The sequence below is a fragment of the Megalobrama amblycephala genome, linkage group LG8 (genome assembly GCF_018812025.1).
Source record: "Megalobrama amblycephala isolate DHTTF-2021 linkage group LG8, ASM1881202v1, whole genome shotgun sequence".
Taxonomy (NCBI): Eukaryota; Metazoa; Chordata; class Actinopteri; order Cypriniformes; family Xenocyprididae; genus Megalobrama; species Megalobrama amblycephala.
In genome coordinates this window covers 15,383,925-15,410,049 of record NC_063051.1, presented here as the reverse complement: position 1 = coordinate 15,410,049, position 26,125 = coordinate 15,383,925, and the positions used below count along the sequence as shown (strand labels likewise).

Below are 26,125 nucleotides of genomic sequence, written 5' to 3'. Positions count from 1 at the left end.
CTCTTTATCCCAGTGTATGCATTCCATAATGTTACTATTGCTATGGCGAAACTTTTATAATTTGTCTTCTCATCATCAGCGATCCCACTGTGACCAAATTAGACTTTGACAAAGCATCCACCCCTCCCTCAAAACGGAACTCCATCGAAGTGGAGATAGAGGAAACATCACCAATGGATAAGATTCCAGATAGAAAAGAGGTGCAGGTAAAGGAGTGGTTGTATTAAAGGGGTAGTTTAATCATTTACTCACCTTCATGTCAATCCAAACCCATCTGACTTTATATGTTCTGTGGAACACAAAAGGAAGTTTAGCAAAATGTTGACACCACTCTTTTCCAAACAATGAAAGGAGATGATGATCACTGAATGTAAAGCCCTCATAATGACCAAAAGCGCTATAAATGTAGTTCATACAATTTTTAAGTCATATGATTGCTTTTGATAAGGAAAAGAAATTGAACTAAATTTTATTCACTGGTAATCTTCACCACAGCTCTCAAATCTCATTCACCTTCATGTATGTTTAAAAATAGCACGCCAAGTCATGTAAATGAAGCAAATGAAGACTTTTTGGTCTGTTCATCAAACAAAGCTATCATATGGCATATGTTTTTTTCTCATTTATGGACCTTGACTGCCTCTGTTGTGAGGGAATAGAACAGCATGAACACCCTGCCAACATTCTTTTCTGTGTTTGATGGGCAAAAGTCAGGTCATATGGGTTTGGAACAAAATGACGATGAGTAAACAATAGCCGCGTTTCCATTACAGATTTGCGCAAAACTTTTGCGATATTTTCTGAATGTCGATAAAAAACTATTGCGAAATGACAGCGATTCCATTAATCGATGTTATGCGACTAAAACTCTCACAATGAGTCATTTTCCCCTCGCGATTACGTCATTTTCTAAAAGATACTTCTTTCTGAGAGCTTTATTTGGAGCGTAATATTTGCCACGGCTTCTGGAAGCCCTTCTCCCTCATATATGCTTCCCTGGGTTCTTTTCAATACTCCAGTGGATGCTTTATTTCTTCGTTCCTCCATCTCCTGATCTGGAAACGTTTTTTTTTTTATTATTATTATTATTCTATGCCATTTCAATTCTATGAATGCACCGTGAGGAGGTGAGGAACACGAAGAAAGAAAGCTTCCTGAGGAGCTATGAGCGAGGACATCTAATACTATTAGTTTCTAGTATGTTCATTATTAATTGTTAATTGATTAATACTATTAGATGTCAAACTTCAATAACATAAGTTTGACATGTTATTTGATCCCTCGAGGCTCGAGCGCAGCAGATGACACTTTAAACTGACGCTCGAGAGATCAGAAATATTCCAATATACAAGTGAGATTTCCTTCGATTACAACATTCTTGTTTTCATTTTTTTCATCCTCCCGTTACATACCGAGCTATCTTTAAAGAACGATGATGTGACTATACATCAGGTGACCTGTAAATGTGAAAAAATTATCAGCCACCTCAATTTTTTTGCAATATTTGGGAGTTTTTGCGAAATTCACTTTTCCATTAAAGGTGCCCTAGAATAAAAAATTGAATTTACCTCAGCATAGTTAAATAACAAGAATTCAGTACATGGAAATGACATACAGTGAGTCTCAAACACCATTGTTTCCTCCTTCTTATATAAATCTCATTTGTTTAAAAGACCTCCGACGAACAGGCGAATCTCAACATAACACCGACTGTTACGTAACAGTCAGGGTGTACGCCCCCAATATTTGCATATGCCAGCTCATGTTCAAGCCATTAGACAAGGGCAGCCAGTATTAACATCTGGATCTGTGTACACCGCTGAATCATCAGACTAAGTAAGCAAGCAAGCAAGGACAACAGCGAAAAATGGCAGATGGAGCAATAATAACTGACGTGATCCATGATATCATGATATTTTTAGTGATATTTGTAAATTGCCTTTCTAAATGTTTCGTTAGCATGTTGCTAATGTACTGTTAAATGTGGTTAAAGTTACCATCGTTTCTTACTGTATTCACGGAGACAAGACTGTCGTTATTTTCATTTTTAAACACTTGCAGTCTGTATAATTCATAAACACAACTTCATTCTTTATAAATCTCTCCAACAATGTGTATTGTTAGCTTTAGCCACGGAGCACTATCAAACTCATTCAGAATCAAATGTAAACATCCAAATAAATACCATACTTACGCGATTAGACATGTTGCATGACGAACACTTTGTAAAGAACAATTTTGAGGGTTATAATAGCTGTGTGAACTTTGTTTATGCTGTTAAAGGCAAACGGGAGCTCCGTGGGCGGGGAGCGTGAGCATTTAAAGGGGCCGCAGCCTAAATCGGCTCATATTTAATGATGCCCCAAAATAGGCAGTTAAAAAAAATAAATTAAAAAAATCTATGGGGTATTTTGAGCTGAAACTTTACAGACACATTCAGGGGACACCTTAGACTTATATTACATCTTTTAAAAAGACGTTCTACGGCACCTTTAAGCGTAATTTCAATTCGCAATTACAATTTGCGCAATTTGAAGGGTAATGGAAACGCAGCTAATGGCAGAATCTTCATTTTTGGCAGAACTGTCCCTTAAGGGGAGTTCTTTTGCAGTGGTTTGGAATGACTCTTAAGTGCCTTTTGCCTACAGGATGCCCTAGCGACCTTTGACTTCCTGAACAACACAGTAGCTAAACCAGATTATGACAGTCTGGTTGAAAATGAGCAGCCTGACCTGGAACTAACTGCAGTTCCACAAAAAACTGAAATAAGGTAGTCTGTTCCCCATTTCTTGATGACTGACATCATGGCTACATACAGTATAAACATGCATACATTAACGGTAGTCACATGCTCAAAGTATGTGTTCATGCTTTTAGGGAAGAAGAGGAAGTTCAATTCAGTTTGACAGACTTCAAATGTGTAGCTGTTCTGGGGCGTGGCCACTTTGGAAAGGTAAACTTTGTTCTTTCACAATAATTTGTGCTTGTGTGCAATAAGGCTAGGTCTGTAAAATTAGCAAATGTGCCATAAATGTTCAGTACATTAACCATTTGTGTTTGGTAACTGTGTGATGTATTGTAGATTATCTCTACATACCACCATGTGATTTCTGCAGGAGACAGTTTTATTGTCTCATCTCTTTAATTATTCAACAGGTATTACTTGCTGAATACAAGACCACTGGAGAAATGTTTGCCATTAAAGCTTTGAAGAAAGGTGACATTGTTGCAAGGGATGAAGTGGACAGGTAAAGGCTATGTATGTGTGTTTAAGTAAAATAAATGAACATCTTTTGTAGAGACATCAGTAATTGTATACAGTGGGAACTATTCTGCTTCTGCTTTATTTTTAAAGGCGAAAAAGAATCAAATTTCAAAAAGGACATTTTGTCTTTAGTCATATATATATATATATATATATATATATATATATATATATATATATTATCTCAAAAAGTATATTTCAATGCTTTTGTGTTTTTACGTTCCCCCAAGAAACTTTGTGAACACCAGGTTTATCAGGGGAACGCAAACATTTTGCAAGCCAACACAAAGTTTTTCCATTTTTTTTTATTTATTTTTTTTCCCCCTATCACCATGTTACTTTAGGGGCTCTGTAATATTTTAGTGTGTCACATTCATTCATTCATTTTAGTCCATTTTAATTTCTTAAATGGCATAAGTTCATAAATTTTAGTTGACATTTTAGTTGATAATATACAGAATTGTGAAATAGTGTCAAACTTTAAATGTTTTTATTTAGGTTTTTTTTTATATAATTTTTATTTATTTGTGTATGAGACTGAAAAAATAAATAAAAATATTATTCTTCTAATCTATATACATTTGTAATGTTACATACATTATCAGTTTTAACTGTTGACATTGTATGCATTTTGACATGCAACATTCCATTCCAAAACAGCATATTTTTCATATTCTGTTTATTTTGCGTACAGTTAATGTGGCCATGTTAATTGACAGACTAAATGAATGTCTACTTTTATAAATGCATTTATTACACTGCAAGACTGTTCAAAAGTTGACAATCTTAAATATAGCACCTTAAGTTCTCCCAAAAATGTAATTTCTGTCATTAATTACTCACCCTCATGTCATTCCAAGTTTTATCTCCTATAGAAAGCAACAAAATAACCACATTCAAGGTCCAGAGAAGTAGTAAAGACATTGTTAAAATAGTCAACGTGACTACAGTGGTTCAACCTTAATGTTATGAAGTAATGAGAATACTTTTTGTGCGCAAAAACAAAACAAAAATAATGACTTTATTCAACTATTTCTTCTCTACCCATGCAGTCTCCTATGCAGTTGACACAGTGCAATGCTTCCGTGTTTACAACCGAGCACCGGCTCAGTATTGGTTGACACTGTTCTCGTGAGCACCATGACGCATACGTGTGCTGCTGACGCAGAAGCCGGCCAATACAGAGTTGCGTTCTGACATAAAACATGGAAGCTTCAACGTAAACTGCATAGGAGAATGAGCTTTCCATGGGAGATAAAAAAAAAAAAATCTCGGATTTCATCAAAAATATCTTAATTTGTGTTATGAAGATGAACGAAGGTCTTACGGGTGTGGAACGACATGAGGGTGAGTAATTAATGACAGAAATTTCATTTTTGGGTGAACTAACCCTTTAAGTATGTATGCCTATTTTAACCAGAAAAAAAGTAATTGAAATGTTTTTCATCAGCTATCCATTTACACTAACTATTAATATCACAGCCTCATGTGTGAGAAGAGGATCTTTGAGACGGTGAACAGTGTGCGGCATCCATTCCTGGTGAACCTCTTCGCTTGTTTCCAGACCAAGGAGCATGTGTGTTTCGTCATGGAGTACGCAGCAGGAGGAGACCTGATGATGCACATTCATGCAGACGTGTTCTCTGAACCTCGTGCTGTGTGAGTGACTGAGTTTACTATTGCTGCTGTCACTTTGACATGATTGTTTGTCATGATCTGAAATGACTTGGTTTTTATTTCCTCAGTTTTTATGCTGCTTGTGTAGTCTTGGGGCTGCAATTTCTGCATGACCATAAAATTGTCTACCGGTAAGTGCCAGTCCTGAATGTAAAAACCGAAGACTTTATGAATGTTCTATGAACCATATGTGATCACCATCAATTTTCTTCTGCAGGGATCTGAAGCTAGATAACCTTTTGCTAGATACTGAGGGATATGTCAAAATTGCTGACTTTGGTCTCTGCAAAGAAGGTAGATAATGTATTTCTCTAATGTTTGTGTGATTTTTATGTGGTGTTTGTCAGTACTGTGAGTGTAACTCATTCCATCTCCTATCATGTAGGAATGGGCTTTAAAGATCGTACTAGTACGTTCTGTGGCACTCCTGAGTTCTTAGCACCTGAAGTTTTAACTGAGACGTCGTACACACGAGCGGTGGACTGGTGGGGTCTGGGAGTTCTCATCTTTGAGATGTTGGTTGGAGAGGTATGATAGATGGATGGATGCTTGATTGATCCCAAGGGGAAAATTTAAGACTAGTTAATAATTGTTGTTAACTTGAACTGTCAACTGGTTAAAAAAAAAAAATGAAGTAAATTTATCATATCACAATAAAGGTACACTATTTAACAGTGTACCCTCTATCGGTTAAAAAAAAACGTGCATGCATTTTGGACATTGTTTTGGTTGATCTCAAGCTGACTAGCTGAAGACGCTATACCCATTAATAGACACTGTACATCCTTGAAAATAAATTCCAGCACAGTCCTACAATAACCATAATGAAATAACCCTTCACAATAGATAATGCTTAACAATGAACCCTGTGAGAGAGCTACATGTCAATTTATCTGTTAAAAAAAGGCATCTCCACGTCACTTTTACAACATTTCAAATCCTTCAGTTTCTCGATTTACAGATATGATGAAACACGCACGAGTGAGTGATGCATGTATGCAATTTCTTGTGAAAACCATCCCGTCAGGTCTAAAATATAAACACTTATAATAGGCTTACCATAGTGAATCAGGGTAAGACAAAAACACGTTTTGGAAGAAGGATTGATGGTGTAAAGACATTTAAATGTGACTAGAATTTAACTTATTGTTTGTTTTAAACTATTTCTGTCTGAGGTAGACCTTACAAAGAATCTGTTCACACATTTCATCTGTGCTATTTGCCGTCTCGCTGTTTTTCAGCATCTCGCTCTTTGAGCACCATGTTTTTAAGGCAATGTGTCAAGTAGCTAAAGATTTCTGCATTATGTTCCATTTTGTTGCGTCCCATGTGAACGGCTCATTCTGTGCTGTCTCTTCTCACTAAGTGTGGTTTAGTTTGGCGCGTTGCCTGTGGTGATTTCTCAAAAAAATGCTTCAATCTTAAATTACAAATTTACATTAGGGTTAGGTACGGAAGAGGATTAGGGCCAAGCAATAATAAAAAAATAAAACCATCTCGAGATTAAAGTTGTTAAATTTCGAGAAAAAACTTGTTAAATTTCGAGAAAAAAGTCGAAATAAAATGTTGAGAATAAACTCGTTAAATTACGAGAAAAAACTTGTTAAATTTTGAGACAAATGTTGAGATAAAATGTTGAGAATAAAGTCATTAAATTACGAGAAAAAAGTTGTTAAATTACGAGAACAAATTCGTTAAATTATGAGAAAAATGTCGTTAAATTTCGAGAAAAAAGTCGAGATAAAATGTTGAGAATAAACTCATTAAATTATGAGAAAAAAGTCGTTAAATTACGAGAACAAATTCGTTAAATTACGTATTTGTTCTCATAATTTAACAACTTTTTTCTCGTAATTTAATGACTTTATTCTCATAATTTAATGAGTTTATTCTCATAATTTAATGAGTTTATTCTCAACATTTTATCTAGACTTTTTTCTCGTAATTTAATGACTTTATTCTCATAATTTAATGAGTTTATTCTCAACATTTTATCTCGACATTTTTCTCGAAATTTAACGACATTTTTCTCATAATTTAACGAATTTGTTCTCGTAATTTAATGACTTTTTTTCTCGTAATTTAATGACTTTATTCTCAACATTTTATCTCGACTTTTTTCTCGAAATTTAACTAGTTTTTTCTCGAAATTTAACAACTTTAATCTCGAGATGGTTTTATTTTTTTATTATTGCTTGGCCCTAATCCTCTTCCGTAGTTAGGACATTGACGGCACAAAATTTATTTATTATAGTGATAATACTGATAAGTTCATATTCAGTCATATGGAAATAAAAAAGCTCTAAAATTAACCTGTAAACGCATACGATTTAATTTTTAAAGTTCATCACGTAAAAAATATTTACGCATTTAACGCATCATCCTTTTTTCCATCATCCTTTAGCTAGCATTACATTATATGATCAAGCTCTAATTTATTCAAGTGCTATTAAACCATTCAAGCGCAATAAGATGCAAAAAAATAAATTAATTTTGTACTGGTGCGGGGTTTGTGAATCTCCTATTGTGTATCTAATAACAGAGCTGTGTAATACTCATGACCGGAAAAGCGGAAGCGGCGTCGGCGACTGTGTCATAATAAAAGTTACGCTGCTCGTAATCGCTCCAGCGGCCTCGTTCAGCTCCCACAACACTCGGTCCTGCTCTGCTTCATACTACAGTAACGTTAATATTCACATCCATGAACATGATTTGTTCCCGACTCCAATCCCTATTCTTTTGCACCGTCCGTTGAGATGGAGACCACATGTCCCAAGATTCCGCGCTCAAACTTGGCGTCATCAAGCTACGCCTTTGTTTTGAATAGGTTTCTAGCAGACAAAATTATAACATATTGCACCTTTTAAGTTAGCCGTTACGCTTTCTCCAATGGTAAGAGATACAGACCCTCTTATCTCCCTATTATATACAATCTCTGATGCGTCTGCAAAGGGCACTTTCACTTTCGTGATCAAAGGGGCAGGGGCTCAGATCCGCGTCAGACCTTTAAGTGACAGCAGCCTAATAAACCTGCTGCTGTGATGTCTGTCATTAATGTTCATCACAGAACAAAAGACAAAGAGAAAATTACTCGCTGCTCTTGACTGAATTACTTTTGTAGCTTTTAATAAGGATTAATCTATATTTAATTCATAATTTATACAGTGAAGTGTTTGATAACTTGATTACATTGCTTTATATTTCCTACCTGTAAAATCAGATATTTAAAATACACTCTTTATGTTGCTTCTACATTCATTTGGAGATTAAATGTGAAATTATTACAATACAAAAAAAAAAAAAAAAAAAAATAAGTGTGATTAATCGTGATTAATTACAGAAACGTGCGTTTTTTTTGTTTTTGTTTGTTTTTTTTGTTTTTTTTTTTACCGATTGACAGCACTAATATTAACTTCTAAAGATACTTTTCTTTTGATTACTTTATCTGTAATATGATTCATATTTATTTTAATTATATAATAATTTTAAAAATAACAGAAATTGTGCATTGAAGTCATGTAATTGTAAATGACATGGAGAAATTGTGTGGTAATGGGTTACTTCTCATTTTATTCTCAGTCGCCATTCCCCGGTGATGATGAAGAGGAGGTGTTTGACAGTATTGTTAACGACGAAGTTCGCTATCCAAGGTTCCTCTCCACGGAAGCCATTTCCATAATGAGAAGGGTGTGTTTGGACAAGTCCTGCTTTGGTTTAACTATTGTCCTAGACTACACCTCATTTTATTGTATATGGCAATCCTTAAAATCACAACACAGCTTATTAGAAAATGCTGTTCTCTTTTGTAATGGCACTTAGCATTAATTTACTGGCTATGTTTATAAGCTTAAGACATTCTTCTCCTTATCCAGTTGTTAAGGAGAAATCCAGAGCGGCGCCTTGGCGCAGGGGAAAGAGATGCGGAGGAAGTGAAGAGGCATCCGTTTTTCAGAGTAGGCCATCTGTTTTACCTCTTCTTTTTTTATTTTTTACTTTCACATGTCACCGATAAAGTCCTTACCACACATTTGTTTATTCTCCCTCAGAATATGGATTGGGCTGGACTGCTGACAAAGAAGATCCGGCCTCCGTTCGTGCCGACCATCAAAGGCCGTGAGGACGTTAGTAACTTTGATGACGAATTCACCTCAGAGGCACCGATACTGACTCCACCTCGTGAGCCGAGGGTTTTGACAGTCAGCGAGCAGGAGATGTTTGCAGACTTTGACTACATCGCTGACTGGTGTTAACCCAGATCCTCATAAACCTTGATCACACATGCTCAACACTGAACCAGCCGGAAATACTCCCTTTCTATAGGACACAATAGAGAAGAAACCGCTTTCCCTCTAAGCTCGTGCCATTTAAGGGATTGGTAATAACCTGCTTTAAGAAACAAGAATGAAGTGGTTGAGTCTTGGTAGCCCAATGTGGCATCTTTTCTTTGTCAGAGCACTGGGACACTGATTAGTGACCATTACAAACTTGTGAGGATTCAACAGGATCAACTGCAGCTTCTCTCTCCATTTTCCACACATTTTCTCTGCTTTCAAAGACTAAAATGTGCCTATTGTCTTCAGATTTTGGGGGCAGACACACAACTGAAGATTCGAACCTGACCAAGACATCAAATTGCAAATTCTTCACTCCATAGTAGAAACTTATCCTCTTACAAGAGGAGCAAGTTCAAGGAGAATTATGTTGAATAATTTATTTTCATGTACTCCCTTCAATGCCTTAAATTCTTTACAGGGCTTCCAAACAATAACTATCAGGTACAGAAAACCTACCAAAGCGTTCCTGCCAAATGTTGTTCTTCCCTTTTTATTAGATTAAAAAAGACCTTGGCCAAGAGCACAGATAAATTAACTTGAATTTTATAAAGGTAAAATGAGAGAAAGCTGCGATTTAATTAATCTTTCAAGAATTTTTCTTTTCTATAAAAGCATCCTTGTACTCTAATCATCAAAAGAAATGTAAGTTATAGTTTTATACTGTATTTTTAGAATATTAGCCATTTGGATCTGCTGTATGTTATGACAATGGTTATACACATATATATGAATTGTAAGATTATCATTTTGGAGAGGGCAGCTCAAAGTTGAGAGCAATTCTGAACTTTTCAAATGGAATGTAAAAATGTATATTCATGAATACAAAAAAATGTATATTTTTGGCATGTGGTCATGCCAAAGCAGGCTGTATGTTTTATTAGTTGACATTTTTTTAAAAGGAAATTTGTAGTCTATTTCAGATCTTTGTAATTTTACAATGATTTCTCACAATTTAGCCATTTTGTGGTTGTATATGTCAACATTAAACCACCTTTAATAGAAATGGTTTCATACGTCTGTGATTACCATTCGTACTTGTTCAACACATTTGTTCCAACAGTGAACTAACCCCCCTCCTGAGGTAGCTTATGATGGACTCCTGCCAACAATTCCACTCAAGTGTATCATGAAACCTTCCTCAAATACATTCTGTACAGCAACTGACACCTGGTTTCTATCTGTTCCTCTTGGTAAGACCTTCACAGAAAAATGTGTCCCAAACAATCTAATGAAGACACACACCCATACTATCAACCAAGTATGTTTACATGCACTTAAGAATTAGACTTAAGGCGGACTAAATGTGTTGTCTTTTTAAAATGTAGTGTAAAAACTTGTCAGCCTGAAATTGTGATTTATCAGGGGTTTTTTTCTTCAAAGTTTGACTAATAGACGCCATAAGCATGCTTTATATCAAATAGGCTACAATAGTAATGACCCTATTGGCTCGCCAAACCGAAAGAAGTGTTTAATAGTTCATATATTTGATTACACATTGTGGCATCTCGGACAGACAGTGTTGCTCGATTATAACTTTGCATTTAAACGGGCTGTCTGTTAAGAAATAAGGCGATTTTACTACTGAGTCATAATGTGATAAATCTAAATCTTACTACAGGTGGAAGATGACTGACGTACCTGTCTGGTCAAACCTGTTGGTCTAGTTTTAGTACTCGCTGTTGCAATGGGTTTTTGTATCAGTGACAAATGCAAACCGGTCTGGAGAATTTACCAATAAGCTCATTTTTACCGTTTCCTGCAGTGTGTGTGGCATGTGACATATTCGCTGTGGAAAAAAAGCAGTTGTTTGAGTCACCTCACCTGACTGCTGGGAGGAAGAAGCAAACTACCGCTCTGCGGGTCTAACTGGTCCTGTCTGGGTGTGTATTACACGAGTAACTAGGCTTTCCCATGGAAAGCTTCATCCTCTCTGAACTTTCATAACTCCCTCCTCTGTGTGCAAGATTTAAGATTGTGTGTTTAAACGACCTCCTCTGCACAGTATCAACACGAGAAATACTCCCACTGAGGTGCTGTTCTTAAAAGAAACCAACTATTTGGTGCAAAAGGTGTATGAAACAACACATTATCCAGCATGATTTGAGAATGTTCCAAAGATTCAGTGGACACTAGAACATCTGACCATGTGTAAAGAGTTCACATTTGATTAGTGACAGATCTTAAATACTTACTTAATCATCGGGAACATATTAGAATAATAAAAAGGGCATGGCTGACCCCTTTTAAATTTTATTTTCAGGCTTTTTTATTTGACTCAGGCTTTTGAACAGCTATGTAAATCTGATGTTTCTGTCTTATAGTCAGTGACCAGATTTATCTTGGAACACTGTCGGAGAAATACTAGGCTACATGGTTTTTAGGGGATAGTCAGAACATGGGACAGATTTACAGACAGGAAGAGGAAAGGGAAGCTGGGAAATAGGTTGGAGATGAGAGGCTCCGCCCTTCACGCTGGTGCTTCAGAGAATCTGCAGAAAGGAAGTGAACAAAAAATATAGGTGGGAAATGGGGTATCATCGATAAAAGACTTTAAATTAATTAGGCAATAGGAATTCTGACAATTTAAACAAGGTCTCCAGACCCTTTTGTATTTGCAGCTTATTTGACTACATAAACTGCTCTAAAAAATGTATAGATGAATCTACTCTTAAGAGAATATAATCAGCATACTAGTATTTTTAACATTATTTGGGCCATTCCACCGAATGGGTGCCATTTCTGTCCCCAGGACATTTTATGTATAAATATGCATGAAAATGAACTCTAAAATATATTTTATTAATAAACAAACAGTGTTCTAAACAGTAAATCTAACTGCAAATTTAAAATATATAATTTAAAACATTATTAAAAACTACTGAGAATACTAAAAAATAGCATTTGATACATGTCCCCGCTAACTAAACCTAAACTTTATCATTAAATATAATCATTAAAATCTTTCATAAATCATATTATTTTTGCATTGTTGTGTAACTCCATATACCATCTATGCTAAACAAAAAGAAATTTCATAAGAAATCCATAATATGTTATATAAAATACACATTTCAGTCACGTCCCCATGTTTTCACTCAGTCCTGTTACCCTCGCACATTTCCCTCTCTAAAAAAACTTGGAATATCCCACAAGACACATTTTCAACAGGAAGTTGCATCATCTGGATCTTACGCAGGCCATAAGACGACCAAAAGTAAGTTCTCTCATTTTAATTTCTGTCTATTTGATGACATTGTAACTATGACTTAGAAGGTCAATCTCAACGTACTGTTACCTAAATTATTTTTTTGATGTTATTTGTTTATTTTAAAAATTTTAACTTTAGGTAAGTCACTAGTATTTGCTCAGTGTCCTCATGCTATTTGCATGTACTCCACGTGGCCACATGTCATGTATTTGATCATTTTTGCTTAAAAACTCAATCCTGTTACTTTCAGTCCTGTTATTAAAAATAACAGGAGTGAGTAGAGTCCTCTGTTTTGTTGATTTAATTGTGTGAATATTAGTTGATATAATACTATACACCTGTATCATGAGTTTTACAGTTGAAATGACTTAAATTGTAGATTTTTAGGATTATTTTTAGTGTGAATGCCATACTTGCAGGGAGCCAGTCCACCACGACTTGACTTCATCTTTTTGTCTTTCTCTTTCTTATCTTTTGTAGAAGATGGAGAGAACATATACTTTGCAGGTGCAAGAAACACACCCATGGCATGCTGCAAGAGAAGGGAAGGAGTGAAACAGCCGCAACTCTATCTTTTTCCCCCTTTTTTGTCTTTCCTTCTCTCTCTCCCCTCTCTCTTTTCCTCACTCTCCTTCTTTCTCTTTCCACCTCCTTTACTGTAATGTACTACTAGCACATAGAACATCCCTTCAACACAGAAATCTCATTCACACACGGCTATGTACACACTCTTTCTCACACACATACACATACACACACACACACACACATGGACACTCAGTCCTGTTACCCAGTGTTCATTCCTGCTACAAAGTGCTCAGTCCTGTTACTAAATTTATTTATTTTTCTAGAAAAATAAAGTTAAACCACTGTTTTTATCAGTTTTGTTTGATCCAACATTTACACAATTGTTAAATAAATTAAATTATTTAAAAATATATAAACTTGAGGCTTTTGTCTTCTTTTAAACTAGAAAATTGTTTTGCGTTTTTCATTCAAATACACCTTGCCTTAATATAAAGTGATTTTTTTTGTCACACATATCAATTATTTGAACACATAACCAACCATTTCTTCAAAATAAACACTTTCTTGAGTTGAATACAAAGGAATTAACTGACATGCTTTTAAACAAGCTTTTTAAACAGCACATGAGTTTTGGTAACAGGGCTGAGAAAACATGCACCCATCTTCTGCATTGAAACCTTGTAAAAAATTAAATAAAGTTGCCTGAGATTGACCAATACACATTTTGAATAGTTAAATGTGTGTAGTATTAGATTCAGTGTTGAAAAAAATAAAAAATAAAGTTTAATTTTGAAGAGTTACAACAAGCAAATGTCACCCATTCAGTGGAATGGCCCATTTATATATTTATTTACACAGAAATTTGTGGATTTATATATTTATTTACACATTTATATATTTATGCATGTATAATTTTGTGGATTTATTTATGTATTTATTTTTTATTAGTTTTTGCAGGTTTCGTCCTCCATAAACTTTTGCGTTTGCTCGCAAAACCTTTTGAGCTCTTTGCGATCGAACGCAAAGTTTCTTGGCGGAACACAAAAGTTTTTGAGACAAAACAATGGCACTGACATATTTTAATATCTCAGTGCAAGTTTCTTTCAGTTAAAACAGCTCAAACATGCATTTTAACCTGAGACTAGACTGTGAAACCTGTCTGTGAAACCAGGTGTTAATGTTCCACCTGTATTACATATTTTTGGCTGAATAATGCCATCTTGAGGTTGACTAATGATATTGTCTTGGGGAAAAAACAGTTCAAGACAGTGGAGAATGACAGGAAAATATTGGTCAAAAGAAATGGGACCAGGACATGTTGCAGGTCAGAATCAAACATGTATCTCTCACGTAAGCACCATCGCTCAACATGCTAGAATGTTGCTATGAAAGCATGCTTTGGTTTCTAACTGCTGCACCACAGCCATGACATGAATTGTACTCTGTGGGTAAATGTGATTTACTGTAAAAATTGTGAATTAATGCAAAAACAAACACTGGAACTAAATAATTCCTGACTTCTGCATGGAGAGTCACAGATATAGTTATACTGATGGAACCTGATATCAGAAATGCAGCTAAATGAGATACTACACGGTGCTGCATTAAACATGCCGTTTCCATCTCACAAGGTCTGAACTAACAGCACATTCTATTCTACCTACAGTAACGTTTGGTGTCAATAAGAATTTTATTTGTACAAGCATTAAATTCAGCAAATGTAATACAACTAATAGCCTGTGACAAAATATTAATCTAAAAATTGAACCATAATCCCAACAGGCTTTAAAACTGACTGATCCAGAAAACTGTAAATACAAGCTCTAAAGACACTTCAGCCACAGTTTAGGTTAATATAAAATTCAAGTAAAATATGTTATCTGACCAGTGCTGCACATTTATTACTACATTATCAGGCTCTCATAAATCAGATTTCCAGCTCTTCAGAATGGCTTCTGCTTCATCCAAGGTACTGTCTTGCTGCAGTGAAAAAAAAAAATCCATTACATATCATCAGCACTGGAAAGGCATTTAATGTCATTTGTTATTAGAAAATCATCTCTGCAACATCATAGTTTCAGAAAGCTAAATATGGATTTGGCAGTCTTTAGAAAGCTGAATGTTAAGCCTAAAGTAAACCCATTCCTTACCTTAATAAAGCATAAACGAATGTATTTCTCAAACTGCTTTACTGAATCTTCCCCCACAAAAGCTGTTACAGGAATTGCAGCTAGTTTCTTTAAAAAAAAAAAAGTTTTAATTTTAAAGACAATTATGTACATGCTTTCGTCTGTTATATATTCCTAAAATCAGAAAGGAGTATACCTTCTCTTTTATCATCCATTTGACAAACTTGTAGTCATAAGGTTCTTCATCTCCCATATGTGACAGGTCCTGATCTATATTCAGCAGACAAGTCAGAACAACATTAATAAGATTAAACCGCCCACAACCAATGTCACCTTTGCCTCTAAATATAATTTTATTAACATGCATCACTTAAACCCACTTACTGAGTGCTGTGACATCCACTATCATGAAGTATCCTCCCTCAGGGACCACTGGAGTCATGCCAATCTGTCTCAACATGGCTGCCATGCGGTCTCTTTTCCCTTCCAGCTCTAATGCTAGAGAGGAAAAGTAACAGTCGGGTTGACCCATCAGCTCATAGTCCCGAAGAAGACCCTGGCCAACAGCCTCCTATTGTGCAGTACAATTGTCACAAACACATAGAATGGCGCATAGCAACATCACAAAACCAATAACACAGAGATAACTTGCCTGTAATGGGGTCGGACACGTATAGAGACTGTTTTGCATAACAGTCTGCAGGTGTTTGATCAAGTGTTCAGGTCCGATTGACCAACCTAACTGCAAAAAAAAAAAAAGAAAAAAAGAAAGAAAAAATACAAAAAATTTGTATTGTTGTATTGTACATAAAATGCAAACACTCACACCCCAAATGTTCTTATCTATTTACTTATTAGAAACATTATACACACACACACACATATATATATATATATATATATATATATATATATATATATATATATATATATATATATATATATAAAAACATAACAGATTCAAAATTCATGCTTTTGATATGGGTGTGGTCATTTATGTTGTAGAGTTTCGAGTTTCGTCAAGTTATGTTTACCACAGACCTTATTTAACTTGTAAATTGAAAAACCGCATTATAAAAACCCATAGGAAAATCACTGTCAAATTAGGGTAAGTTTACACGACAACAATTAATGAAAACTGGAAAGATTTTTTATTTTTCATGTACAGACGACAATGTTGTCAAAATTATTCCTGTTTACAAGGATTAAAAAAAAAAAAAAAAAAAAACCTGTATTCTGCCAGGCCAGTAGTTGGTGATGTCACTTTGTGAAGAAACACTAATATGCAGGTTCATGATGTCACCGTTTTCACAAATTTTTGTTTTTGTAGTTTACATGGAGACAATAATGGTATCGTATTCAAAAGCTTGTTATTTGGGTACATTTACATAACAATAATGTACTAAACATGGAAAAGTTTCTACTTTGCATTCTTCTCATACAGAAGACATTGTCAAAATGATCCCTGTTGACACGAATCAGCAAAAACAACTAAAAACACTGCATTATGCATGCCAGGCCAGTGGTTGCTGATGTCACTAAAAAAATAAATAAATAAAAATGAGTAAAGTTGTCCTGAAACTTTTTCAAAAGTTTGCATTTTCAGGCCTCCAAAACGCTGCTGTCTATTTGCTTGTTTTGATTCTCTGATTGCTGGAGATTTGGGGTGGAGATTCTAATGTAGTTTTTCACCAGGAAAATTTAAATATTGTGTGTTGATGGCTTCAACAAAAGCAAATATAATCAATTTACAACCTCATAGCTCGCAGTTAGGTCTGTCTTTAAAGGTTTTTAAGTTATTATTAAAAATGAGTTCTACTATGGAGAAAAATTTGCCATGATGCCATCATTTTTTTTTAATCTGAAGGTTTTAAAAGTAGATTTTATAGCTCTTAATATCAACATTTTATGTTGCTTTTATTGAGTTTTCATACTTTTTTGGAGTATTAAAAATCACTCTCATTATTCCACTGAGAAAAGTAACAGGTGGTGGGTTTAAATTGACAGGAGGGTAAGTAAATACAGACAGAATTTTAATTTTTGGGTGAATTATTCCTTTAAGGTAAAACTAAACTGTATAAATATGAACAAAGAAGACTGAAGATAATGGTCAAATACCTTCCATCCAGTCACACTGAATGTTTTCCCTGCACTGCCGACAGTGATGGTTCTGTCCCACATTCCAGGGAGGGTTGCTGTTCAGAGAGAATACGGCAGAATTATCCCCTCTTTATAGCACAAGTAATCCATAACACAAAAGATAAGTTAAATATCACATACCTATCTTTACATGCTCATGGCCTTTATATACGAGCCATTCATATACCTCATCACTGAAGCACAGTGTGTCATGTTTGATGCAGAGATCTGCAATCCCTTGCAACTCATTCCTGCTGAATATCTGGGAGTGGAAGAGAGCTTTAGGATATTAAAACACCATTTTGGAACTGAATGCAATATATGTGACCTTACTTTTCCAATAGGGTTATTAGGAGTGTTGATGAGGATAGCCTTGGTCTTGGAGTTGAATTTACTAGCAAGTTCATCCTGGTCCAGAACCCAGTCAGCACTACTTATACTGGTTGTTGCGGTTGACTTCTATAGAACATGTCATTCAAGCTTTATGTTTCATGTAAATACGACAATCACCATTACATTCATAACAGAGAAGGCTAACCTACCAGTCGCAAAGGTATTAAAACAGGTTTGGCTCCTGCCATTTTCACCATAGGCACATAGCAGTCAAAAAAAGGTTCAATAATAATAACCTGAATGAAGAAAGGGAGAAAACAGAGAGTGCATAAACTAGTACAATGATAAAGTATAACATTCAAGTGCTAAATATGTTTTCACCTCATCTCCCTCCTCAACCAGAGCCTGCATAGTGCTGAACAAAGATCCATATCCACCCACTGTTACCAGGATCTCTTTAAACGGGTCAAGTTCACGGTCATATACTTTTCCATATACTTTTGACAGGGCTTTAACCAAAGTTGGGTGGCCCTGAAAACAGAAACATAACTATCTGAGTGCTTTTTCAACACATAATATAGGATGATCATATAGTGTGGACAGAACATACAAAGCCACGAGTGTACTGGTTCAGCCTGTCTACCATTGCTGCCTGAACGAGACCCTCTTTCACATAGGAGGGAGGAGGAATGTCTGGAAAACCCTGTCCAAGATTAACAATGGAAGGGTCTGCTGCCACTGATGTGAAGGCCACCCTAAACAACACAAGAGACACTATTATGAATTTTTAACACAAGTCTGTGAGAAAATGTTTGCAAATATTCTTTATTCTTACCATACATTCTTGTCCAGACCTTCTATTCTTTTCGCGTTCTTATGTTTTATGGATGCCATCTTATGCTAAAAAAAAGTAAAAGAACAAAATAAAGGAATGTCAACGAGAAATTAGTAATTCAACAAAACTTGCACTCACTTGACAAGATGATAAAGTTCTAAATCTATTGGTTTGTAATACGCGTAAAGCAGATCTGAAAATAGGGAGTATATTCATTTCTGGCAACAAAAAAAAAGTCAAAATCGTGTCAAATATGCATTGCTCACTTCAAAACATTGCAGTCACCGATATAAGAATCCTTTCAGTTTATTGGTTGGCTGTATTGTAAATGTATTTTGTGTTTGACTGGAGCAGATTCTGCCTGACGCAAACGTCTCACGCCTCTAAAACGGACCAATCAGTTTGCTCTTTTCAAAGATCCGATACAGTTCTGTGTTCTGGTCTGGAACGCAGACCAGATATTCCAGCCAGCGTGGCGGATTTTACCATACCCAGAGTAGAATATACCTATACCTCATATATTTAATTTTACGTTTTTTTATTTTCGATTTAAGTTTAGGCCTGATGTTTATTGTAACTCAGCTTGTCCGTTTTGCGATAGCCATTCACTTCACAAAAACGTCACGTAAGTTATAAAAAAAGTTATTGAAAAAGCTTTTTTCTTTCTTCTTTAAAGGCAGGGTAGGCAAAAAAATGTATAAAAAACTTTTTTTCAAAATTTGTTTAAACTTTATTTATATATCAATACATAATTAAAATGTAACTACTCTGAAAAAGAAAGTATAAAAATCGAGTGTCTGTAGACCTCTCACGACTGTTTTAAAGACAGCTCATTATTTCCATTCACTCCACCCCCTCCCTTCTGGGCTCCTTCCAAAGCCACGCCCCCAAAACGCATGAACGTGTGACTCCGACCACTGAGCTGGAAGACGCATTATTTACCTGAGACGAGCGGAGAGGAAGGAGCACGGCATGTAGTGACATCATGTCAGAATCACATGTAATAAAAATAACTTTATAATTATGAAGATAAACAAACAAGATGTATTTTAGTACTCACTATCAAGCTAGCATATTGATATTGGTAAAGTTTAAAATATATATTTTTTGATTCGCTAACGAGCTATCTATAAGGCAAAGCTAAAAACAGGTTGCATGATACACGTTTTTCCATTACCATCATTTACACTGTGATGAAGATGAATTTCGTGTAAGATTCATAACATATACGTTGTTCTACAGATAAACAGAGTAACATACACTCAAATATCAACTCACAACTGCATTGCAGACACAAAATAATAACACACACATACAACAAAGTGTGTACGACACACACAGATACAAGATAAAGACATCAGTAAACATAGGTAGAGAATATAAAAACAAAACAAAGGCGGAAAAAAAACGTGCAGGTAAACTTACAGGTGAACATGGTAAAAGAGTTAGACAGAGGGTAAAATTATGCACAATTCAACACTATAGCTATCATTATTTATCGTCTCTACTACGGCTCGCTAAGTAATGTTATGTTAGCTATATTACGCAGCTACGTGTGCTAATGACACATGCTTCATGAAAAAATAAACAAAAAAATATGTATGATCAAAATACAAAAAGAAAGATTTACCTGTCCAGCAGAAATAAAGCCATCAAGGAGTCACTTTTCAGCCCCTTGAGTTCCCTCAGTTCTCGCCATCGCTGGAAAGCCACGCCGATATTAACTCGCGTTTTATTTCTTTGTTTATCCAAAGACTTTTTGTTCATTGCCTTTTCTTGTACTGTTACTGTCTTCCTTTTTTTGCCTGGTTTGCCTTCACTAACTGCATAGGCCGATACTGTGAATTTAGCTTGCTGTTTCTCTGCCATTGTTTTGGTATTCCTAGGATCCATGCCTCTTGGATTCCCCAAATCAAACGTGCGCGCGCAAGTGGGCAGGTCATGTGTGGCAAAAGGGTGGTTGCCATGGTTGCGAGAGAGTGACAGCCGCCTAAGCCAATCCTATGTTTCGTCCCGGATGGAAATAATGAGCTGTGTTTAATACAGATTAAACGGTCTAGAGTCACTCGATTTTTATACTCTTTTTATCAGAGTTCTTACATTTTAATTATGCATGTATATATATAGAAAGTTTAAACAAATTTGGAACAAAATTTCTTACCTACCCTGCCTTTAAGTGGTATTTAAAACCAACTATATATATATATATATATATATATATATATATATATATATATATATATATATATATATATATATATACAGTACAGTCCAAAAGTTTGAAACCACTAAGATTTTTAATGTTTTTAAAAGAAGTTTCGTCTGCTCACCAAGGCTACATTTATTTAATTAAAAATACAGTAAAAACAGTAATATTGTGAAATATTATTACAATTTAAAATAACTGTTTTCTATTTGAATATATTTCACAAAGTAATTTATTCCTGTGATGGCAAAGCTGAATTTTCAGCATCATTACGCCAGTCTTCAGTGTCACATGATCCTTCAGAAATCATTCTAATATGCTGATCTGCTGCTCAAGAAACATTTAATGTGTACAATTGTACAAAATATTTGTGTACAATATTTTTTTCAGGATTATTTGATGAATAGAAAGTTCAAAAGAACAATGTTTATCTGAAATCTAATCTTTTGTAACATTATAAATGTCTTTACTGCCACTTTTGATTGATTTAATGCATCCTTGCTGAATAAAAGTATTCATTTCTTTAATTTCTTTTCAAAAAAATAAAAATAAAAATTCTTACTGACCCCAAACTTTTGAACGGTAGTGTATAATGCTACAGAAGCTTTGTATTTCAGATAAATGCTGTTCTTTTGAACTTTCTATTCATCAAGGAATCCTGAAAAAAAAGTACACAACTGTTTTCAACATTGAAAATAATCATAAATGTTTATTGAGCAGCAAATCAGCATATTAGAATGATTTCTGAAGGATCATGTGACACTGAAGACTGGAGTAACGATGCTGAAAATTCAGCTTTGCATCACAGGAATAAATTACTTTGTCAAATATATTTAAATAGTACACAGTTATTTTAAATTGTAATAATATTTCACAATATTACTGTTTTTTACTGTATTTTTAATTAAATAAATGTAGCCTTGGTGAGCAGACAAAACTTCTTTTAAAAACATTAAAAATCTTAGTGGTTCCAAACTTTTGGACTGTACTGTATATATATATATATATATATATATATATATATATATATATATATATATATATATAAAATAATTGAGTCACAGAGCTTGACAAGCATATGTGTGTGACCAATCTATCAAAAAGCTCTAAGTATAAAAAACAAGCATTAAAAGCGTTTTCATCTAAACTGGCACATATTGAAGGGTACATGAATTAAAAAGTTTGCTCACAGTAACAATTTTACTCACGTTTGTGATTGTCTCGCTTGTTGATTAAGATCTATTAAAAGAAAATTAAGTCTCCTGCAGGAAAAACAAAAACGTGCCTCGGGCACGAAGGAGTTTTGTTTTTTGTAGTCAGTCTGAATTAATCATTGATAAAGGCATCAAATCCACATCTGTCCTAGACAATGTATTACTTCTTGCATATGTCACCAAAAGTCGTAGGGCAATGTTTAAATGTCCACATATTCTTGGAAAACTGAATAGCAGTAATATCAAGCTTTCTGCATTTTACATCATTCGTCAACATGTATTTTTACACAGCAGGTGGCGCTGTAACCACAGAGACGTGATAAATATAAGCCAACACTTTTGTTAGTAATCGAATAGGATTAATAATTCAGTAAAGAATTATTAAAGGCTCAGCACATTAAAGATTCTCTATAAAAAGTCTTCGTATTAAGTCAAGACAATGAATACTCTTAGACTTGGAATGTAGTTTCATGTGTGTCATATTATTAGGTTCACTGAAGTAGAGGCAAATCCTGCAAATGTTGTAAAGAAGAATTGAATTTTCTCTTCACACCTCACTGTTTATATATCCTTTCAAATCATTGAAATTTCTAATTTTGAGATAAACTTCCCAGCGACTGCTAGAGATAGCATGCACTGGAGGTTCTATTTTTAAACTGCCTATGAATAGAACTGTCTATGAATCGCCAGTGCATGCTATCTCTAGCAGTGTGGCTGATCCAAATTCTAGCTAAGAATAAGATCTGCTAATCTTTCAGCCATCATATTTCAACTTTTATTGTAATTTGAATTCATACAATTTTTATTTAGCTTAGAATTATTTAAATCACCAACTAACATTGTTATGTTAATTTATGGCTTTACTATATTAAAGGGTTCCCTTTTGAAAGCTTTCTATTGACTCACATTGCATCAATAGCTGAAATTATGGAAAATCCCTTTCCCTGAAAATACTGAAGCCAGATTGAATCATTGAACTGCACAGACCAATGGTGTCTCAGCGAGCCCAAATGGGTGGGTACATTTGACTATATAAGCCGCTGCTGAGTGCCATTTCACCAGAATCTTTCCCCAAGTGTGAAGACCATCTCCTCACTGACTTCAGGAAGAAGAACGTCAAAAAGAAGCCTGCTTGCTCACCGTTTTGAAGAGCCCAGCAGCGATAGCTGCTTTGGCCACACGGAGAGTGATTGAGCAAGTTTACCAGCGACAAAAGAGAATATTTCAGGGGGTGTTTGTTGCAAAATGCTGCACGACAAATATCTCACCTTGCTGCACTCGTGGATCACTTTCTTTAAAGAAATTGATCCTGCCTCATGCGCCCCCCATTCTCGACCCTCTCCTCTCACAAGCCCAGGAGGAAGAAACAGTGGAGATCCTTTATGAGTGGTTTCTTGCAGCCTGTGCCTGTTTCCAGCGAGCCTCCCGCTAGATACCCGCCCCATTTTTTCCGGAGGTGCACGAGGAGCTGACAAAGTCGTGGCGCGACCCCTATTTGGCTTGCATCCTCTCTTCAATTTCATCCGCCCTCACAGTTGACAGTGCAGAGCAGAAGGGGTATGACAACACCCCCCAAAAAGACGTTTTGGAGGGCCCATCCCTCTAAGCCCTGCAGAGCCACATTGGCCCTGGCAGCCAGGGCTTATTCAGTAGCTGGACAAGCTGGATCCACTGCATGGATGAGTCAGGCCCTAACTCCGCTGCAATCAGGGAGCTGTGCTGTGCAATGTGCCACTTTCTGCTAAAATGAGCCAGCACAGCAACCACTCCTGCTTGTCCAAAGTCCTTTTCGACCCAGCAGCGTGCCAAGCCAGTGGGAGCACCTGCCCGGCCCTACCCCAAGGCAGAACCTGAGCCTGAAGTGCCCACTGTTGCACTCCCCACTGTTGAGGCCCCCGGATCAGAGCCATCCCTGGGACATCCCTGGGCGATATGATAAAACAAGATTTTTTAACCGCAAAGGCTGCAATTACACTCTGATCATGTGACACACGAGAGTAAAGCACAGTCTGCAGAGGAAGCATTATGGCGTTGTGCAATGGCCTCAGGCTCGACAGAACCTGACATTGCAGAAACTTAAGTGTCAAAGAGGAACAGTACGTCAATTGTGTGGGAATATTTTGGCTTTAAAAAAGAAGATGCTGCGCAGCGTCAGATATTGTGCAAAACCTGCCTTGCTAACGTTGTTACCTCATGGAGCAACATTACTAACCTGATTCAGCACTTAAAAAACACCACAAAGCCCTGTACGATCGTTGCATGGCTAAAAAAAGCCGAACACCAGCCAAATATACCATCGAACAGGCATCACTGACTGAAATGTTTGATAGTGTAACTCCATATGAACGTGCTTCCAAACGGCACATAGAAATTACTCAAGCAGTAACAGAGTTCATTGCAAAAGGTATGATGCCCCAGGCTCCAGTGTTTGGGGAACAGATTACATCTTGCCATTGTTAAGTTTGTATCTCGGATGACAGAGTGTCAAGAGCGATAGGGCTGTGCAAGAAGCTGGTGGGGCACTTCTCCCACAGTTGGAAGAAGGCAGCAATGACTGAGGCATAGAGGGAGCTCAAACTTCCTGAGCACACATAACTGAGTGCCCAACAAGATATGGATCGAAAGAAAAGATGATTGCCAGAGTGCTGGAACAGGCCAAAGCCATACCATGTATTGTCAGGTGACCGATATGCATTCTCCCTCATCACAACCCTCAGGATATTGAAGTGTTGGAGTCTGCTCACAACGCACTGCATCCTCTCCTGGAATTTACTGATGAATTCTAGAGAGGAGTATGTGAGCATCTCCTACCTCAAGCCAGTTCTCCAGCTTCTGGCCACATCAGTTCTGGCTGAAGATGATGAGGACACTGACCTGACTAGGTTGATTAAAACCAAGGTCCTGGCATATCTCAGTGACAAATATTGTGACCCCTACACCCAAGAGCTTTTGAATGTTGCATCGTTCATGGACCCTAGATTCAAAATGCAGTACATCAGGGCAGACAACATCCTGGCCATTAAGACCCAACTGAAGATGGAAATGCTAGAATCAGCAAGACATACATATAACTTGGTTAATAATAATTATGTCCTTGAATATGATACTTCCATAAACACATATATATATTTATATGTAATTCAACTGCAAAACTAATGTGATTTTTTTCCCCCATCTGGCAGGAGAAGAGATCTCGTACTGAAACCGTTCAGAAGCCTCAAAGTACACAGCCCTCCAGGGAAAATGCAAAGAAGTCTCTTGGCAGCCTTTTCAAAACCAGTGTGGCCTCTTCTGCTTTCCCTGTGCAACTTGAAGATGTTGCGGAGGCAGAGTTAAACGGTTACCTGCTTACCCCTGTCATTGACGGAGAGGACGATTCCTTGGCCTGGTGGAAGGTGCACAATATCATGTTTCCATGACTGTGCCCGCAAGTATCTTTGTGTACCAGCCACAAGTGCCCCCTCAGAGCGTCTGTTTATCACTGGAGGGAATACACCTGCACCCGCTCATCCTTGAAACCAGCAAAAGTGGATATACTGGTTTTCCTATAGCAAAAAACCTGTGAGCTACTGAGAACCATAATGTAGGATCACTATGGCTGGCAGTGCCATACTCATTGTGCACTTAAGTGTGGAGTGTTTATGTATCATATGACTATTACAGTGACAATTATCTAATAAATACTGAGTGTGGTAAAGCCACAGATTTGTTTTTATATTTCTACAATCTGCACTTTAGTTTGCGTGATTTGTTACTGACTTTCATATTAATGTTTACACTAGGTTTATTTGTCAGCGCTTTATGTTGTTATGATAATACATGTTTGCAAGGTTGGAAGTTCAACAAATCAGTTAATATACCACTGTGATTTAAGTAGTTAAATAAAAATACGTCATTCATATCAATTCATGAATCACCTAATTTCATCATAACATATAGGCCTGGCCTACAGGAAAGAACAGTTTATGTTTAATCTACAACCCGAATTCCATAAATGTTGGGACTTTAAAAACAAAAAAACATTTGAATAAAATAAAAACTAAAAGACTTTCAAATCACACGTGCTACTATTTTATTTACAATAGAACATAGATAACATAACAAATGTTTAAACTGAGAAATTTTACAATTGTATGCACAAAATGAGCTAATTTCAAATTTGATGCCTGCTAAAGGTCTCAAAATAGTTAGGACGGGGGCATGTTTACCATGGTGTAGCATCTCCTCTTCTTTTCAAAACAGTGTGAAGACATCTGA

At 36.0% G+C, this 26,125-nt stretch overlaps 3 protein-coding genes across 7 annotated transcripts in view; 2 read left to right on the top strand and 1 right to left on the bottom strand.

Moving 5' to 3' along the window:
* Positions 1-10,279, top strand: part of pkn2b (protein kinase N2b) — a 63,693-nt gene extending 53,414 nt beyond the window's left edge. For both annotated transcript variants that reach the window (XM_048199624.1, XM_048199623.1), the window contains exons 12-22: positions 80-206; positions 2,649-2,770; positions 2,878-2,953; positions 3,157-3,248; positions 4,748-4,924; positions 5,011-5,073; positions 5,160-5,236; positions 5,328-5,470; positions 8,522-8,629; positions 8,815-8,895; positions 8,989-10,279. In XM_048199624.1, coding sequence (XP_048055581.1) covers positions 80-206; positions 2,649-2,770; positions 2,878-2,953; positions 3,157-3,248; positions 4,748-4,924; positions 5,011-5,073; positions 5,160-5,236; positions 5,328-5,470; positions 8,522-8,629; positions 8,815-8,895; positions 8,989-9,192 — 1,270 coding nt within the window. In that variant the 3' untranslated portion in view covers positions 9,193-10,279. The remainder of the gene's footprint in view (positions 1-79; positions 207-2,648; positions 2,771-2,877; positions 2,954-3,156; positions 3,249-4,747; positions 4,925-5,010; positions 5,074-5,159; positions 5,237-5,327; positions 5,471-8,521; positions 8,630-8,814; positions 8,896-8,988) is intronic.
* Positions 10,280-13,873: 3,594 nt separating this feature from the next.
* On the bottom strand, positions 13,874-18,804 carry LOC125273868 (kynurenine--oxoglutarate transaminase 3). 3 transcript variants are annotated; one of them, XM_048199627.1, is made up of 14 exons: positions 18,715-18,733; positions 18,587-18,641; positions 18,449-18,513; positions 18,224-18,368; positions 17,995-18,144; positions 17,823-17,909; positions 17,614-17,739; positions 17,422-17,542; positions 17,260-17,336; positions 15,794-15,883; positions 15,526-15,712; positions 15,338-15,411; positions 15,163-15,249; positions 13,874-14,992 (listed from the first exon to the last, which is right to left on the bottom strand). In XM_048199627.1, exons 3-14 carry the CDS (start codon positions 18,505-18,507, stop codon positions 14,933-14,935), a joined length of 1,263 nt encoding a protein of 420 aa, XP_048055584.1. In that variant the 5' UTR covers positions 18,508-18,513; positions 18,587-18,641; positions 18,715-18,733; the 3' UTR covers positions 13,874-14,932. The 3 variants fall into 3 exon arrangements, with proteins under 3 accessions (XP_048055584.1, XP_048055585.1, XP_048055582.1); XM_048199628.1 differs by lacking the exon at positions 18,587-18,641 and having other exon boundaries at positions 18,715-18,804; XM_048199625.1 differs by having other exon boundaries at positions 18,587-18,761.
* Positions 18,805-18,878: 74 nt separating this feature from the next.
* On the top strand, positions 18,879-25,918 carry LOC125273869 (E3 SUMO-protein ligase ZBED1-like). Of its 2 annotated transcripts, none has more exons than XR_007186129.1 (2): positions 18,879-19,073; positions 25,051-25,918. XR_007186129.1 is itself a non-coding variant. In XM_048199629.1 (2 exons), exons 1-2 carry the CDS (start codon positions 24,644-24,646, stop codon positions 25,285-25,287), a joined length of 537 nt encoding a protein of 178 aa, XP_048055586.1. In that variant the 5' UTR covers positions 21,727-24,643; the 3' UTR covers positions 25,288-25,918. The 2 variants fall into 2 exon arrangements, 1 of the variants encoding a protein (XP_048055586.1); XM_048199629.1 differs by lacking the exon at positions 18,879-19,073 and adding an exon at positions 21,727-24,943.
* Positions 25,919-26,125: the final 207 nt, after the last annotated feature.